General features: G+C 39.7%; 1 protein-coding gene across 1 annotated transcript; it reads left to right on the top strand.

Annotated features, from left to right (window-relative positions):
• The first annotated feature begins 1176 nt into the window (after positions 1 to 1176).
• On the top strand, positions 1177 to 9619 carry LOC117237924 (protein hairy-like). Its single transcript, XM_033502365.1, has 3 exons — positions 1177 to 1764; positions 2337 to 2432; positions 6967 to 9619. Exons 1-3 carry the CDS (start codon positions 1672 to 1674, stop codon positions 8149 to 8151), a joined length of 1374 nt encoding a protein of 457 aa, XP_033358256.1. The 5' UTR covers positions 1177 to 1671; the 3' UTR covers positions 8152 to 9619.
• Positions 9620 to 18838: the final 9219 nt, after the last annotated feature.

Here is an 18838-nt window from a genome sequence, read left to right on the forward strand (position 1 = left end):
GCTAATACTGAAACGAAGATACTCTCTATTCTAAATTACGTTAACAACTCTACAAAAGTACCGTATTTCATAGAATACTTCAATAAAATATCCGAAAAATTCTCCAAAATTCTTGTTTCAATTTCTTCGGTAATAAAACAAGTATACTGCCTGTCAAACAGACTGAAATATTAGTTGTCCCAAATTTCTAAATCAGAAAGGAAAAAAAGATAAGCGAGGCTCTAAAATATGAAGAAAAGAAAAGTAAGGTTGTCACGAAGCATTTGCAAGAGGCCAGTCGATTAGAGATCATGGATCGACCCTAACTCTGTGCCATGTTAATAGCATGCGTGTGACAAAGAAACGTTTGAACAGAGAAGGGAAGCGGTACCGTGTGCCGGACGTGTGTATACGTGTGTCATAAGCTACGCTGGCGTGCGCAGCGCGATACGCTGCCAACGATGCATACGGGAGGATGAGGGCCCTGTGTGAGAATTCTTCTGAAACGTTAAACAGTGTTTACTCGTCGGGCCATGCACCGCGAATGCCTTTGCCCGCCAGTTTCATCAATGAACTCTTTCTTTTACGCAATGACCCTGTGGAGAAACGCGCGCGTCGCGCACGCAACCCCATGGGAAAACACGATATCGTGCACGATTACCGGAACTGCGCGCAAAAACCACATCGGTGGGATTTCGACCAAAGATTTTGAATTTCCTTGATAAAGCGTCGTGACTTAAATGAGAAATGATGACATTGAAATTTGTGTGTAGTTGTAAATTAGTCTTCTGTAATTACGATTTTAGAGAAATCCTAAAACAGGAAGAAGAAAGGTTCTAGCAACGAAGATAAGAATAATAGTTTGGAAATTTTGATGTAGTATATATTTTATCAGTAACAGGAAATCTTTATCGATATGTTTTATCGTTACTATAACCAAAATATATTATCAAACTTTTACCTTATACGATAGCCGTGACGCTAAAAACCATTGCAATATGAATGGTTTTCCAGTTGAATCATGAAAAAAAATACTTTATATTAGATTCTTTATATAAATTTATCTGGCAACTTTACAAACAACTCAGTATTACAACTGGCAGGTAAATTAAATATGAGCTTTACAATATATAATACTGATCATTCTCCCAATTTTTAGAAACTGTCATGTGAAAGAAAAGAGGTGGATGTAAGAGGACGAAAGAAGCGCGATAGAAGACTCAAATTTCGAAGGAGACGAAATCGTTGCGTCCTAGGGGACGGCGTGAATTCCCACACATCAACAAGTCTCAGTAGGTCCGCAGACCTCCCCTCTCCAATGCTATCCCGGAACCCCACTCCAGAACGCACTTCACCCCACTCTAGACACGGTGAGTGCATCGGCATGCGGTCTTCGGAATCCAAAACGTCAAACAGTTACCCTCTATACCCCAAGAAGGACGTCGTCAGTATTGTTGACGATCATCCCCTTCTTTAGGACAGTTCGTCATTTGGAGTTTCACCATCGGGATGTACACACGAAGAACTATGAAGAAATATTGTGAATACTATTTGTTCTTAGTACTTTGAAAATATAGTTTAGTTACATTTACGTGGATGTGATCTTGGATCGTTAAAAAGACGAATTGGAAGACGTTTTCAGACGTGGAGTTTTGTGTGGTTTGTTATAGTGATTTTTACTGTAGTGCATAAATGGTGGATTATTATAATTGCAAAATGTCAGGCAGCGAGGAGGAACCTGAATCGCACACGCAACCAAGGATGACCAAGGCGGAATTAAGAAGGGTAAAAATTAGCTTGAATCTCCATTATTTTGGTTGTTGCGGAATTGTGGGCAAAGAATAGAGTAATGGGGGATTTCGTTGGAGGTCTTATTAAAGTTTTCTTATTCGTATTTCCGTTATGAAATCATTATTTTTCAATATTTTGAGTGGCAAACAATATTTATGGAGGTTAATTTAATGTTTTTCTCATTTATTATAACTTAAAAGATATTAGATATGTTTTGGCTACTTTGTTCAAACAATAGTTAATATTGATATTAATAAAACAAGTCATATGCCTATATTTTCTTTAAGAAACCACGTGCTATATATTAAAAAAGAAAAATGATTTAAAATTTAAGGAATCAAGAACTTTCTAAAATTACACGTTCGTACTTATTTACCTGTATAATTCTAAATCTTTTCGTTGGATTCCAAATTAATTTAAATATTTAAATATCATAAAATACAATTTCAATTAAAGAAACACGAATTCTCACGTGACTCGTTCATAAATCAATTACCAAAATCGCAACTATCAAAATTACAACGATCACCGAACGTTTCATAACTGGAATGATTCTCGAACTGCAGAGCAATAAGCCCATCATGGAGAAGCGGAGGCGTGCTCGGATAAATCAGTGTCTGGATGAGCTGAAGAGCTTGATACTCGAGGCGATGAAAAAAGACGTGAGTAGCATTATTTTCCATACGTCGAGCGCCATTTATCGGTCTGTTTGATAATAGTGATTTTCGCGCGATCGATCGAAAAGTCGTACCAGTTACATGTCACGCGAGCAGACAAAGTGTTTTAATCGCTTAATCGAACTAAACCCGAGAGGCGAAATTTCTTGACGAGGAACGAACAACAGACATCAGCAATGGTCGCGCGAAACGATAAGAGAGTGTGCGCCTATACGCGTGATTTGAAGCTAGCGCTCGTGGAATCCACGTTGTCGCCGGCGCCCGAAACGTGCCATGGAAAACGTGACCGGTACACGACTTATCTAGCGACGTGATACGAGTTTACGGGAGATAACACGAAAATATGCGCAGCCTCTCTTGTCGACCGACACCGAACGTAGATTTTTTTTCTCGTTGCCACTTAGACTGATGGGATTTTGCGCGCGTTGATGAATCCTGATGAGAGATCTTTCGATGATATTTAGAATCGTTGATATTCATAGGCTAGACAATTAATATGTATTTGTAGTTCTTTTTTATTCTTTTGGATAACGTATTCGGTTTTTTATTTTGCTATTTTTTCTAGTGTTTGGTCTTTTTTCCGATATGTTCCATTGTAGCGTGACACATTGACAATGTTCAATTGAGAAATATCTTTGGAATGTTGGTTAGATTTTAGATAATATGTTTTAGGAAGATGAATGTGGTTGTTTACATTTCTAAATCAATCATTTTGTATGTATGTAATCAGTGTCAGTTCCATAGGATCATTCATGGAAACTGAAGGAAGATTTAGGCCACTGAATAATATTTCAAACAATAGTAAAATAAATAATAATATTCAGAATACATTTTCTATGATAAAATATTTATAATACCTTTATGAATCACGAAAGTGTCTAAGGATAGTTAGTAGAATCATTTATAAGATCCAAACGTTGAAGTTAAATAACTCAATAGCATTACCTGTATTAAGTCACTATCAAGCACGGTAATTACGTATAAAGAAGAGAGTACACCTCGCCGATTTTGATGAATTTGATAAGAGATATTCATAAAAATACTTTTGTTACCTCTTTTTCTTGGCGTAGGTTAAGTTGAGCTAGCTTTATGTACGGATATGATGATTTTATAGGCGTATTCGTGATGTGATGTGTTCATACGTCTTACGTTTCAATTTGTAAACATAGAGAGATAAGAATGGAACTCAACTTAGTTTAGCTATGCGAGAGCCACAAATACAGATATAGTACCATCATGTCTATACATAAATCTAATCTAAACCTGACTCTAAACCTAATTGTAAGATAAAAAGTAGCAAGAGTATTTTTATGAACATATCTCAGAAGCTAAAGTCGAGCGAAGATTATATGTGTAGGAAAAGTTGTTCAGAATCATGCTTCCGACCACATCGGTATTTCAAATCATTGAAATCAGTGAGGTATATTCTTCTATATAATTACTTCAAACAATATAAACAAACAAATTTGTACCTTATAACAATTTTATCCTAGCAATCTTATGATTGTCAATAATTCTAATTCGTTTAATCATTTATCGCAATGTAACTTAAATTTCTTCTAGTTTTTCTTCTTATTATAATTCACACGTATGATCAAGTGACAATTGAAATTGGCCGAAATTATAATCGGCCACATCAGTCATATACGGAGCATCAGTCGGTCGAAATTGTTTCGGTACTGTTAGCCTAAAGGTCAAGAGTCGATCTTTTAATTAAACTGATAGGAAGAGGTCATGCAGCGGATGTTGGCACAGAAGTGTTTGAACAGGCCGTCTCGTTTTTCCCTCGCCGCCTTCCTCTTGCGTGATACGATTTGTTTTTCGACCGTAGAATCGAGACTAAGGTCGGTAAACTAGTGGTAGCAAGAGGTGGACGGGTTTAGTTTTAGTGTTTTAGACGCCTCGGCGTGGGAACGGATGGTGAAAGTCCTCTTTGCCAACGCGTAATCTCCACTGGAGACTCTACAATGGCACTTCAGATCTATTCGGCTGCGTACCTGACCGGTGTCAGCCACATTCCATTTAATTCCCGTCTTAAACAGATTTTAATTACGTTAGTTTCGAATAACTGTGAAACCACTAATTGACTAGTATCTTTGTTAAATATTGTGTCGAAACATTGGAACACTGAGTTAGTTTCGACAAGAATAGGAAATTTTAAGGTTAGCAAACTTGGCTAACAAGCTTCCAAAGATAATAAACCTTCAAATTTTAATAATGAAACAGTAGAAAATTTAGAAGGAAAATAACGTGGGTTTTGTAATTAAACATGTTCATTGAGTGTTACTAATTATTCAGAGTGTTAAAAAATATGAAACCTGTCTTAGTTGCAAGGTTAAAAAATTTCAAAGCTAGAAAGTAACTTTTTCAAATTCCAGTAACATTGTTTGGAACATTAAAAAATCTAACAAGAAAACAAGGTTTTCAGAATTTGTTACGTACAGTACGTAATAGATTAAAAAGTTTTGAAGCCAAACTAATTTCTGAGTTTTGTATGTTATATGGCAAATAAAAAATCATGGGATCTAAAAAAATCAATTTTCGATAAAAAGTTCGATTGGAACCGCGAGATTTCCTCTCAACATCCGAGGACATAAGTACGCTCCTCACCGCGTAACTCGATCCAACGAGATTGATTTCTCAGGCAGAGCCATAACGAGAGAGCGAAGCGCTCTCACCGTTCTCTCCTCCGCGTCCAGATGACTTCCGCTACCTGCTCGCTCCAGTGTCCGTCCCGTTCGCCCGTACGAAACGCCCCCCGCGTTCGTGGGAACCTCGAAATAATTATTACGAAGAAAAAAGAATCTCATCTCGGGTTGCAGCCTTCCTTTGTTGACCGTATCATCTTTAAGGATCCAACTTCGCGAAGACGGCACCGATCGCTGTAAAAAAGAAAAATGAGGAAAAAAAGAGGCGATGCTCGACGCCTTTGCTTTTAGTTGCTCTTTTAGCAGGTGTCTCGTTCCTCTGATCTTCGGTGTCGTATTCGCTTACGGGAAAATCGATTTCCGCATCGATTTTCTTCCTCTCAACCTTTGAAAGGTGTTTGCTTGTAGCACGAACCTCATCCGTGAACTTTATTTTACGGAGACGTCAAACATTTTTAATCACTTTCTATGGTTTCTGACAGCATTCGATAAATATATTAAAATATCAGTTTTGGATTTAGAAAAGTTAGAAGATTTGTCAATTGTAATTTTACATTTAACTGAATCCTGCAATAGTTTTATAATTGTATCCTTTTGTACCGTGTCGATGGCTCTTGAAATTATTGAAGCAATGAAACATTCGAACGGATTGTTCGTGAACATAACGACTGAAATTTTTAGATCCTACTCAAGTACCATAAAGGATATGTAAAGATCGATTAATATTTTTGATATTTCAAGGACAACATTTTTAATCGTGGATAAATATAATAATTTCTGTTTGCAATGGAAAGGCTGAATGGTGCAATTTGCCGTTTCGAATATAGTTTCAAGACTCATTGTTGTTCGTCAACTTATTCTCATTCGAATGGAAGCTTATTCAAGGGAGAATGGAGAAAAGCCTCAATGTGTAAGCGATCTCTTCTTCGACTCCCACGCCTATTTTAAAGGTGACCGCTAGTTTACCATAAAAATGCGAGCACTCGGCTGATCCTGGGACGAGGATCGTGCTACAGGAAGGGCACAATAGGATTTCGCTGTTGTGCATCGGTATTGAACGATCGATCCTCTGAAAGGTAGGATTGCCTTGCTGGCAATCTGAGAAATATTGAAAGGGCTAGTGTTGTGCTCCGTGGAGAAAAAACTTTCGAGACGCTTTCGAATTTCTAACGGGTTCCCACGGAAGATTCAGCTTTTTCTACTTGCTACAGTTTTCCTTCGAGAGGAAATGTGTGTCTCGAAAACGTTTCCCTGAACTCGTTTCTAATTTATATGAATATCACTCATCGTAAAGTCGCTTTATTTGGTCGTTTAGAAAACGATTTGTATGCAGTCGATAAGAGCGATGCAGAAGTTACGCGATAGGGAATCGCAATGAAAAAATTCCCGCAAAATGTAACACGCGTGGCCGTAGGCTAACTACAAAATTGCTCTACACTAGCTACCGAAGTTGGTAGTCTATTATTAAGGTAACAGGTCGTATCAAGTCAATTACGTGGGCGTTACCGAGGCGTCACAGATTTCTTGATGGAGCGATCGGTATTAATGCTCGCTTGTGAAGGGTAGCCTGGGGTTACGGCTCCGATTGCTATGCTCTGAACATGTTGGAAACGACCTTTTCATCATACCGGTTAATTTCTTGCTTCTACCGCCTGTCGATAAAACAGATCTCCCCCTCTCGACCGTGTTTTGTTGAGTTCCTGCATTACCGACTGCATTCGAGATTCGTTTTTTACCCTGGCATCGCGTCGTATTGTACGAAAAATCTTATAGAAAGTCGGTGTACGCATATGAAATCGAAATTAATCAATGAAAATATACTCGTAACTCAAAAAATAAATTATTAATGTGCGGTTCTTTTCATTTTACAGCCGACGAGGCATTCTAAACTCGAGAAGGCCGATATCCTCGAGATGACGGTGAAGCATTTACAAGCGGTACAGCGTCAGCAATTGAGCACGGCGGTCGCTACCGATCCGGTGGTGCTAACGAAATTCCGTTCCGGATTTTCTGAATGTGCTACCGAAGTATCGCGGTACGTCAGTCACCTCGAGAACGTGGATCCTGTTGTGAAGCAACGACTGGTATCACATTTGAACAATTGCGTTAGCAATCTCCAGCAAATGGCGCCGTTCTACAGCCACTACGTGCCCTACATGCCGGAACGGCTCTATCCGGAGGTGAAGGTCGGTTTCCAGAGTGATTTCCAGAATGGCGACGAGAATAATAATAGAAGTGCCAGAATACAGATACCAAACGGTGTTCAGTTGATACCTAGCAGACTGCCGACCGGAGAGCTAGCTCTTTTGGTACCACAATCGGCTGCGTTTTCGGCAAACTTTCCATTCTTTCCACCAGCACCCGAGTCTGTCCCTAGAATTGGAGAGTGCTCCGCCTTCACAACTGTTCATAGGTCACAGAGTCCTCTGTTGAGTCCATCGACATCCATCTCGAGCTATGGTGAAGAGAGTCAACAATCTGAACACTATCCTCAAGCGCACTCTCCTAATGAGCAACAACGTCGATTCAAGATTCCCGATCAGAGTCCAGCCTCCAAGAGCTTCTCTTCATCGCCAGAGACTCAAAAGCCACAGATTAGTTCAACCAGCGATAGCAAGTCGCCAGTACCAATTTTTGCGGAACCTAAGTCAAACACGAGTTATACAAACAGAAAAGAATTTGCAGAATCTTCTGAGTCGTTAAGCGACAATGGACTGGCGACGTACAGTTTAAGACAACCCCTTTCAGTAATTACAGACAAAACGTATAATTGTACCGATTCTATGGTGGCAAAGAAAGAGGTAATCAAGAGACATAGTTCGGATTGTCTTTTAGTAATCTCTGATAAGAAGGCCAGGTACCAAGAACCTATCAGCTCTACCATGAATTCTTCTAACGGTCCCTTAAAATCCGGGGAAGATCAGCCGGTTTCTGTGGAGGATTTGTCAAGTAGAGGGACTTGCTCGGCTAATAGAAATTCTAATCCTAATCCTATCAAATTTGTAGCGGTGGCTGGTCCTTCTGGCGTCAACGGCGATATGTGGAGGCCTTGGTAATTTAAATATAACGTGCCTTCTCATTTTTTTTTAATTTCCCTTCCTTTAAAAAAATTTGTTTCTTTTTGAACCGAAGTGGAGGAATTCCTTTTAAACCGAAGTACATAAAATTGACAATAATTGGCTATTATAAAGAAGTATTACACAATTGAGATGTCGCCAGGTTGAGATCTCAGTTTAAAACGATTCTCGGCTAATACATTATGATCATTTACATTGAAAATTGTGCCTTAGAAGAAACATAATTGTTTACTTTTCAAACATTTTAGGATATTATTGAAACTAGTTTTACCATGATTATATATAATAAGGATCCCGACTGTTTAGTAATGTAAGTCTTTCTTGAGTAGTTTTAGTAATTTAAAGAAATAGTATTTAAGAAGAGACACGACGACGATTAATTAGCTGTAACGTCCACAGAATAGGAATATGCAACTTGTATCCTCGCTGACAAAGACTTTCAAGCTTTAATATACTATATATTGTACGATAAATTTTTCACTGTGAATAGTCATGTAAATAATCGCCGATCTTATTTAATTTGTATTTTAATCTAAGAACTTAAAAAGAGTGATGTGTTTTTTCAGTCGATGTAATACTATCGTTACGAATTAAGTTAATTATTGCCAGTTTTTGTGATAAAAACAAAGGGGGGAAAAATAGAAAGAAAACAGAAATGAAACGAATATTTTCCGTTGTTCCCCGTATTCCATGATTCACAAGAAGAGTGCGATAAAAATCGTCGCAGAGAAACGAATATCTGCTTGATATATAAATTTCATTAAGTGTAAAGGAGAGTAAAAAGAAAAGAAGAAAGGAAAAAGAAAGAAAAATCGTCTGAGCTGATCTTTCTATCGATATGTCCCGTAGTCTCGTAAAAGGCTGAGCAATTTCCCTTGTTGAAAAAGCCGTCGGGGCCGCTTTATCCTTTTAAGAAGCGTTAAACGCGCTCCGATTCATAAACTGGAACTTATTCTTTCCTTTTTTGCCGATAAAGGAGTAAAAAGGCGCGGCGAATGAGAATTTCAACCACCTGTTACACCGCAAAACCACCCCCTTTCTCATCGGCTGAATGCTTAAACTGATTTATCGACAGACACCGTGAAATTTGTTGAATGCCCTTAGCGTTTGCTCGACGAACGAGCGCGTCTTCCCTTCTAGTCGCTGAAATTCTTAATTTCGATCGTGATTTATGGGACTAAAGAGGGAGTAGAAGGAGAAACACCGTAATTTTCTCTAGACTCTAGACCTATCGATACGTGGGTGAAGCGCCACGTACGCGTATAGCTCGTCCATTTTGTAAAATTAAGTTGGCTGAGAATTTCTAGAGATGTATCGATTACACGGTTTATGACGGTGGACTAAAGGTGAATGTATTTTGAAAAAATTTCACGCGATTTTTTATGGCTAGGAGTTCGTTCGCGTTGGTCGAGATGGCACCACGATAGTATTCGGAACAAGAGCTGTACGTTCGTGTCGGTGTTTTTCTAGAAAATTGTTTGACTATTAGTTAGACAACTTTCTAATTTTGCTCGTTGATAGCGGCCATGTTAATTAAAATTTATCTTAATTGATAAGTGATCTTACATTGGTGATCTTATATTTCTCTCTGCTATTGCCAATGGATAAAGTAGTAAGGTCTAGCAGCAATAACTTTAAAAGTAAATCTCCGAAGTTAATACATGCATGTAGTATGAAATATTTTAATATTGCCTACTATAACAGTTTTGTTAGAGCGACATATTGTAACCATTGTGACATGAATAATTCTGCTTTTAACGTTTTATAGTATTCAAAATGGACGAATTGCTTAGAAGAATATTTAAATTTATTGTAAATACAAAATCATGTTACGTCACCGAAAATACTTTCTATATCGCTCATTTTTTGTCTGCTCAAAAGCGGAAAAAGAAATGAAAACGAACGTTACTCTGAAAGTGTATATTTCTCCAATAAAATAAACTTACGTATTTTTTTAGTCTTTTCAGAGACGAGTTTGTTAAGGTCTAAAAAAGATAATTACTTTTTAATTTCTGCCTTTATTTGTTTCGAAAATATTTATAAATATTCGACAAGAAATATAACATTGAAAAAATATTTTTTGTTGTCTGAGGAAGATAATATGTATACACGTAGGTAGCTATTATATTTTGCGTCTTTTGGAATTGTGTTTCAATTAAACAAAAACGAAATGTACATGCATAAAATATTTATAATAATACATGATACGTAACTTTTACCAAAACGTGTCAATTAATAACTAGAAATTAGTGTTTTCCCGTTCATTTTCCGTATTCTTCCCACAAATTTATATTTCAGTATCCTTCAAGATGTCAAACAGCTCGTCGTTTTCTCTACAAAACATCCTAATAGTGATTAATACCAATACCGAAATACACTAAAACACACTAAAATAAATTATCATGACAACTATATCTTCCTGTTCATCTCACAAAACCTCGATACTCGATCATAGAAATTTCCATCTATGGTAGAACTACATATATCTAAACTCCAATTATTGGAACGAAATTTTAGTTAACAAAACTCCTACCGATTGAATATCCTTATCTATATAATATATGAACTTCTATTATTCCGAAGAAAAGTGACGGAAGTACGAAGAATTATTAAATTTTCACCTTACGTATGAATTGTTTGTTAAACGAGCAAGAATGTAAAACGAGGACGAGAGCATTTGCTCGCGTTCGTTTAATATAAACAATTATCGAGCAATCTGTTCGTAAACTTATTTGCGCCGAAAGAGTTTCTTCGCGATGAATGCGAGCGAACGATCGGCAACCGACGAAATAATGCTCGTTCATATTTTCATTTTACTAAAGAGATGGGAGAACAAGTATTCGTTTGCTTGGTCTAAACGCATTTTTTTTAAAGAATCGAACAAATATTTTTGGAGCATAACGACGTTTCGATATTCGATAAAGACGGAAACAAGATAGTATGGAAAATTCATTTTTCGTTATGTATCAAAATTAAACTTATATTGTTTCAAATATTTCACGAAAAACTTACTTTCCTCTACCAAATTTTTACTAGATGTTTATATGTTAGGTTGTCCGAAAAGTTTCTTTCGTATCATAAGGTGATAATAGATGAACAACAATTTTTGTTTTATATTATTTCATTGAATTAGGTATGATTCATTTCGTTCTATTTCTATTATTATGTTCGTGCATAATTCAATAAATTAGTATAAAACAAAAAACATCGTGCGTCTATTACTTCCTTATGAAACGAAAGAAACATTTCGGACAACCTAATATGATCAATAGAGATAAAATGAATCCAACTATCTTCATACACGTGAAAATAATCTTTATTACAAAAAATAGCCGAGAAATTGCACATCACCAGTTTCTTTCTGTCATTCGAACCGAACCAAACACTTACAAGAACGTTGCATAACATAATTCGCTCACTGTTTCCGCGGTTATCGAACCAGCATTCTCAGAGTATTTTTAAATTATTTGGATATTCGATTTTCGACTCGGCGAATAATCGCCAAAACAGTGATTGAATACTCATTTACACTTTCGTTCTACTAAATCTTACTAAAATAGGAGACAATCGATCATGTTCTTGTTTCTTTCAATCGCACCATTATATTGCACTCGAACATCGAAGTAGAATAAGTACGACACCAATCGACACGAGAAACGGCGAGCAGCAGTTTTTCCTTGCGCGGCGGATTCCGTCTTGTCTGTGGCGCGAGGCATCGAAGTCGCCGATTCGTCGGGCGTACGGCTCGAGATTAATATCGCGGGTTCCGCAAGAGACAGACCCCCTTCTCGATATTCACGCTTCAGAATTACGTAGCATCCGAGAGATACAGATACCCCGTGGTAGGAATAACCATCTCGTCGAAGAAGACAGACGAAGACAGGGACGCGAAGAAAGAGAGAGAGGAGAACATCTATACGCTATATCACGTGTATAAATAATTACTTCGGTGCGCAGCAATTACTATAAGTTATGGCCTAGCCGGCACAATTTGCAATGTCAAGACATAAACACTGCTACCGCTTACATTTGAATACATTAAACGGCGGAACGGGAGGAGCTGATTGGCCGACGAGGGAGTGGTGTACATCGGGTCCTGGTATCTGTACGTGAGCTACGATCTGGTTGACGATTTTTATTACGGAAACGATCATCCCGCTTGGTTACGGGCAACGATGCCTTTTCTCTGCTCCACTTGTGCTAGCCCTCCCCCCTCTGCCATTTTACTATTGCGCGCACGTTGATGGATGCCCATTCCCATTCCGTCCTCGATCGGTCGCTAAACTGGATTTGCGATTTCCGATCGATCTTTGAAGTATTTACGACGCTACCGATCGCGATAATCTCCCCGGCCAATTGTTTTATGACAATCGAAGAAGAGCCTCGACGACGAGATGGATCGTTCGAATCGCGATTGGATCGAAGTTGCAGTTTCTGCCTGATTTGGACTTTCTCTACCTTCGTTGGTTATCTGCGCATTGGGAGGCGGGGCGACGTCTTTGGATGAAGAACGCCAGATCCTGAGTATATACGTTTACGGAGACGAGTTTGACGTGGATTTCTCCAATTAGGACACGAGTTACAAGATTTTTATGGCGAATCAGAGTGAATAATTGGTAAGAACAGGAGAAATGTATGGTACTGGGAAAGCTTTGGGAAGATTGACTTCTAAATTTGATCCTAGTTTAAGAGACGGAGAGTTGATTTATTCCGCCGGTTGTCAATCCTGCAATCTACAACTTATCGATTTGAAGAAACGAAGTTGAGAGTGTACAGAAAGTACAAAGTACCTGCGATATATTCTTCAGGATAGAAGTTGATTTTTCATGCTTGATCGTCGATAGAATGATAAGCCTGTTTTAAGAAAGCAATTATTCTTTGAGAGTAATTTAATTTCTGAAGAACAAAAAATACTCTTCTGTGGTATTGCAAGAAGAAGAGAAAGAAAGGAGTCTCTCTTTCAGAATCTCATCAATAAATAAATGATCTGCCGAGGTTCAATTTGCAAAGAATAAATCTACTGCTAATCTAGGTACGACGAAGAAAGACGCCCATCAGATCGTACAAAAATTTCTCCACTTCTTCAACTTCAAAATTCTCCAATGCCAAATTGCCTGTTTCAATCAACCAGGGAGATTCCAAGAAACGCTATAGTACATTTTCACGATAGTTTTCACCCGCGAAAAATACTTTAACCAAACCCACGATGAACGATCTCTCCACGAGCGGAGTAGATCGAGGAAAATCACCGGTGAAAATCGTCGGTGCAAGTTGTTTCCGTTACACAGTGGTCAACCGAGGGCGAGTGTCTCGGCCCAGCGGATATAGCAATCGTGGAGTGTTTTTCGCGTTGTTATATTTCGGCCCGACTGTAACGGTGTCCCGATGATCGGGATGCACGACAGAGAAACGCGCGTCCGATCCAGAGACGAAGAGAGGGGCAGAGAAGAGCGGTTTAGTCCGCGCGTATGTGCGGCTGCCAGGCCATTTGCCTCTGCGGTCTCTTGATTCCTAGCGACTAAATTTTCATCTGTACTCATTCAAGTTTTAATGTGTTTTTGCGGCATCAGTCATTCAAACTTAATCAACAACCAGTTACGCGCCGAGTCCGCGCGAGGCCGAGCCGCGAGCGCGCGCGACGTATAACGGCTGGTTCAACCGTTCTCTCTCTCTCACTCTCTCTCTCTCTTTCTCTCTCTGTCATTCGTGACACGGGTATATAGGTTTGAATGTGTATTAAATACGTGTACGTGGCGATACGTGTATGGGCGCGACGGAATATTGGTCGGCCGCTCTGTGACGAGAGCGTATTAATTATAACTCTGGTCAGAGGAACGTCAAGAGATGCTTTTGCAGATACCTACGATAAATTGTCGGTTTACCAGCAAATCTCATTTCCAAACCCCGCCATTTTTCCGCTCGTTTGTCCACGCCCATCGGCCGAGAACAACGCTACGTACACCACGGGCTCTCTCTGCTCTAGCATCGTGGTATTCCCTTTCCTTTCCCGCACTTCCTATGTCCTGTGTACACGTGTACACCATCGTCCGTGAACACCGGAGACTGTCGCGTGCACAACGCCCGCTATGACAGCGAAAGGGAGAACGATTTTATTGAATAAAGTTGATACGGCTAATGGGAACGTCGGCGTTCGCTGTCTTCTTGTCGGAATTAACGGCATCGCTTTTTCGTTTTTATTTCGACGGCTTTGATAAAGTGTAGTCTTTTATGAGGACGTTTATCAAGTTTCCGAGTTGCATCGGGCGGTTTTTAGAAGTGCTTGGATCTTCTTAGTTATGTAAGAAAGTTTGACGCTTTATCTTTTGACTCTTTCTATTGTTAGATGCCTGCTTTTAATATGTAGCTATTTTGATGTAGTTTACAGGTAGGGTTAGAAGATAATTTTGGAACTAAATAATAATATAAATAAATTGATTCAAATAATTCTTAATGGATCAGTATAGTTATATTAGTCACTGAAACAAAAGGGACAATACAACGTGACTTATATTGTAAGTTTCAATCAGCTATGTTGTGCTCGCGCTCAATACACAATATTTATTTTCTTTGTAATCACATAATCTCCCCCCTTTTTTTTTACAGAATTTAGACAAATTAAGCAGACATATCCTCGAAACATGCTCAGTCATGCATAGTTAAAACCTTGTATTACTATACATTCTTTCCTTCCTCACGTGAAATACAAATGCTTTCTCTCATACCTAATATTCAAAATTAGCAGTCAGTCATTCATTATGTACATTCACGTCAAATATTTTCCCACATGTACAATGTGTAGTCAAGTACAACGAGCAGTGCTTTCTAGATGCAAGTTTCTCTTGATTCATCTCTTTGATGCTATGTAAAGATATAATTTAATGTAATGTAAATAATTTATGGAATAATGAAATGTGATGCAGTATAGATCATTTAAGAAATTAAGAAATTAAGAAATAATTTAAGTTCACATTAACTTTACGATTTAAAACCAAGATCGAATTTTATTATAAAATCTAAAACGAAACTTTGTCACAATTTTTGACAATATTTTTTTATTAGATAACAGTTTTGGACCAGACTTGATACACAAGCTGTACCGCATGACAGTAATACATAACAATGTATTAAACATAAAAGAATACAATATGGGAGGTTTACAATTTTCTTAGGGTTAATGAACAGTTTTTTGTTGTTTAACTCAAGTTAAAAGGCTAGAATCAATCTTACTTACTATCGCTTAATCTCTGGTGACCTCGCACCCTTGTTATCAGGAGATAACAATTGAGCGATTAAAATAATTTCAGAAGTTTTCACCGCAAATAATTTTTGTCACTATCTGATCTATGACTAAGACACGATCGGTCAAGAAATAGAAAAGATGTCGAACGAAGAAGAAATGAAGAAAGGAATCGACTAATAAACCCGATGCGAACGTAACGCAAATTCTCGTCACAACATACTTGACGCGGGAAGAATTTCAATTATCCAGCCGGCCGTAAGCTTCGCCAAGAGTCAGACCGAAGGGACGTCGTAGGTGTGACGAGCGCGCGATCCCCAACCCTCTCTAGAAACGAAAGAGAGGCGGAAATAAAATCCGGACCAATTGTCCAATCTCCAAACATTCCCCAGTGGGGGCTGGTTACGAAGTTTTACCGTGTACGCGTGCCGAATTAGCCGAGTGTAGCGAGAGAGGAGCGGAGCGTCGGGGCAAGGAGTAGGAGAGACATTTATTTGGCTGTCGCTGGAGCAGTTGGAAACTTCTGCATCGTGCTACCGAGGGAGGCAAAAGAGGTTTTGGTCGAGCCTGTGTGCAAGTGGAAAGAGAAATGAGGGACGATAGACGAGGAAGAAAGCAACCCCCAAGTACGAGGAACAAGAAAGACAGAGAGAAACACAGGCATACAACGAGAGGGGAGCAGAGAAAGAAAGGAAGATAAAGAGACTGGTTCCCGATGCGGTGCAAAAACTCGAAAGAGAGAGAGAAGGACCGGTGGAAAGGTGTTGAAGCGTGACCAAGGGAAAAAAGAAGAGGAAAGGGAAAGGAAAACAGAATGCTACCGTGTAAAACGTGGATTTGTATTAAAGACGTGTGTGCACTGTACACACGTGTGTATATATGTGTACATACACGTGTGTGCAGTCCACGAAGAGCAACGTGTGTGTGTTTGGCCGTATGAGAGCAACTGAGAAGGGGCTGCGGAGGATGAGCAAGGTCCGAAGAGCGGGAGGAGCGCGAGCATGTTTTATTAAGTGCGTCGCGCGTGGAAAAAGCGCGAGGCAATTTTCAGGTGCTAAAGGGAGCGCTGATAACGCGGGACCACATTTGAAACAGTCCGTTACACTTTTCAACTCGTTATTTTCTGCCGTCTCGTGTACGCCCACAGATCTCTACTTAACGTATCTGGATAACGACCCCAGTGGCCTTCGAGGGTGGCGTTTGATTTTTCCTGTTCTCTGTTTCTTTTCTGTCGTTCGAGTGGAAATAATTGTCCGTTTGCTTGCTCGTTGCTGCTCTTTGCTCGCTAATTCTTTTTTACTGCTTTTTTAAACGTGCTTTGATCGGTTATGACGATGAGTTTGGCTGCACTTTGAGTTAAGTATCCTATCGTTGGTTTGGTTTCATACGAGACGCAAATCCACGAATATTTTCAGAAAAAGTAAGCGAGAATCAAACGTTGCTCCATTTCAAGATACACTGCTAGCCGTAAGTATTTGAACGTTTCGCGATGTTAACATACTTTCTCCCTCTTCTTTTTCCTCATTATTTTATTATAAATCTGTTAATTTATTCGTGTCATAATATGCCTTATAATCTAAAATTCCAAATAAAATAAAATTTAGTGGAATATTACGATATTGTAACGAGTAGCTGTCCTAATATTTGTGGCCGGATTTGTAAATCAGATCTCCAATCTTTTATCGCCAATGATTAACAGCTAAAAGACAATTTTAAGCATCACTGTATCTACAAATATACTCTATATCTACTAACTTACTATAGCAAGAGTATATATACTATTATATGTATATATGAGTATATATATACTATTTGAATATTGCTTTGAATGCAAAATTGGCGAAAGATTTTACAAAATCTACGTTCCACATCCTAATCGACAGTACAAAAATTATTACAGAAACATACGTCGATTCTGCTCCAAGATGAACGCACCGAACGTGTCAAAAGACACCGATACCGATAGATTTTCCCAATCGTGACTATTATTTCAACCTTAAATCTCACCGATCTCCCACAATCACATTTTTCACCAAACACAAAGCCATATACATATTTCTCCGCGAAGGGTCGTAATATTTCACGACAAATCGCACGTTAGATTCGCCGTGCAACCGTAACGACGAGTTACAAAATCCCCTCCCGCGAAGCACAGAAGCTTATCCGCCATCGGTTCATCCGGATTCACCTTCGTACACATCCCATGATCAGCGTATCAAACATTTTTCCCGGTCCTTAACGCGGCATTAACGTTGTCCGAAAGACAAAAAAGGATTGCATACATCGTTAACGCGCAGCTATAGCGAGCCGAGGAAGCAAGCCATCTATTATTTCAGCCGTCAATGAGATGTGTCAGCGGTGACGGGTATACGTCATCCGCGGTGTTCGTCCGGCGGCGGACTCGTCCGCATCGCATGCAGAAAGCAAAGGGTGGGAAAGGGTGGAAGAGAGAGGAAACTACTAAATCGACGGAGAGAAACAAACGTTGGAAGGTGTAGGTGAGAGAGAAGGAGGCAGACAGATCGGCGGGCCGAGAAAGGGAGAAAAAAATAGGCCGGGAAAGTGGAGAGGCGTCGACAAAGTGAGAATTAATATTCAATCGCATTAACGAATCGTCGCTGGCGACGCCATCGTTATACCAGGAACGTACGCGTACGGCTGGCTCGAGGACGATGGACGCGCGAGAAGGGGGCCACGGAAAACGGGCTAGCTGAAACAACCAACCAACGAAACCCCCCTCGCACCTCTCGTCGAAACTTGGAAGCCCCCCGATCGCTCTTCGTTCGTCGCACCCCCGCCGTGCGTCGTTCTATCTCGCTCGAAGCGCGACGCCAAATGAAAATACCGAAGGACAATGGAAATACTAATGATTGATTGGATACGAAAAAGAATTATAATTGAAAAAAACGCGGAGTGCTGACCAAAAAAAAAAAAAAAAAAGAAAAAACGAAGAGCGAGAGCGGATGAATTGGTCGAAGCAAGAGGGACGTACTGAAAGAGGAGGGTGCGAGGCCGACTACAAGAAGAGGAAGAGAGAAGGAGCGCGAACTATTGGGAATAATATATCAATACCCATCGAAGCCACGCATACGAATGCGACGCTTTCGTGGAGCCATTTCGGGGGCAAGGGGCGAAGGGGTTCTCGGTCCGTGACTCGGGCTAACAGCGAGGGGCAAAGAGGCGGCCGAAGGGGTGGCTGTTCGGAAAGAGTAAAAAATATTACACCCTCACACACTGGCGCCGACTCGCGGATGAAACGGACACTAACCAATACCAATAACGGGCGGCACAAAAGAACGGCCAGTCGGTGTGCGAAAAACAGACCCACACACCGAACCACCCACGATGCTTCGGTGGCATTATAGCTTTTCACGTACCCGGTGGCTTCTCGATACGCTACGGGCCAATCTGCACCCGTTGGTGCTTTCC

Source organism: Bombus vosnesenskii, unplaced genomic scaffold (genome assembly GCF_011952255.1).
Source record: "Bombus vosnesenskii isolate JDL3184/JDL3185 unplaced genomic scaffold, Bvos_JDL3184-5_v1.1 scf7180000013410, whole genome shotgun sequence".
Lineage (NCBI taxonomy): Eukaryota > Metazoa > Arthropoda > Insecta > Hymenoptera > Apidae > Bombus > Bombus vosnesenskii.

Coding starts and splice junctions, on each gene's coding strand:
- LOC117237924 (XM_033502365.1), top strand. CDS start 1,672: ATGGTGGATTATTATAATTGCAAAATGTCAGGCAGCGAGGAGGAACCT. Junction 1,765..2,336: donor CCAAGGCGGAATTAAGAAGG/GTAAAAATTAGC, acceptor CTCGAACTGCAG/AGCAATAAGCCCATCATGGA. Junction 2,433..6,966: donor TCGAGGCGATGAAAAAAGAC/GTGAGTAGCATT, acceptor TTCATTTTACAG/CCGACGAGGCATTCTAAACT.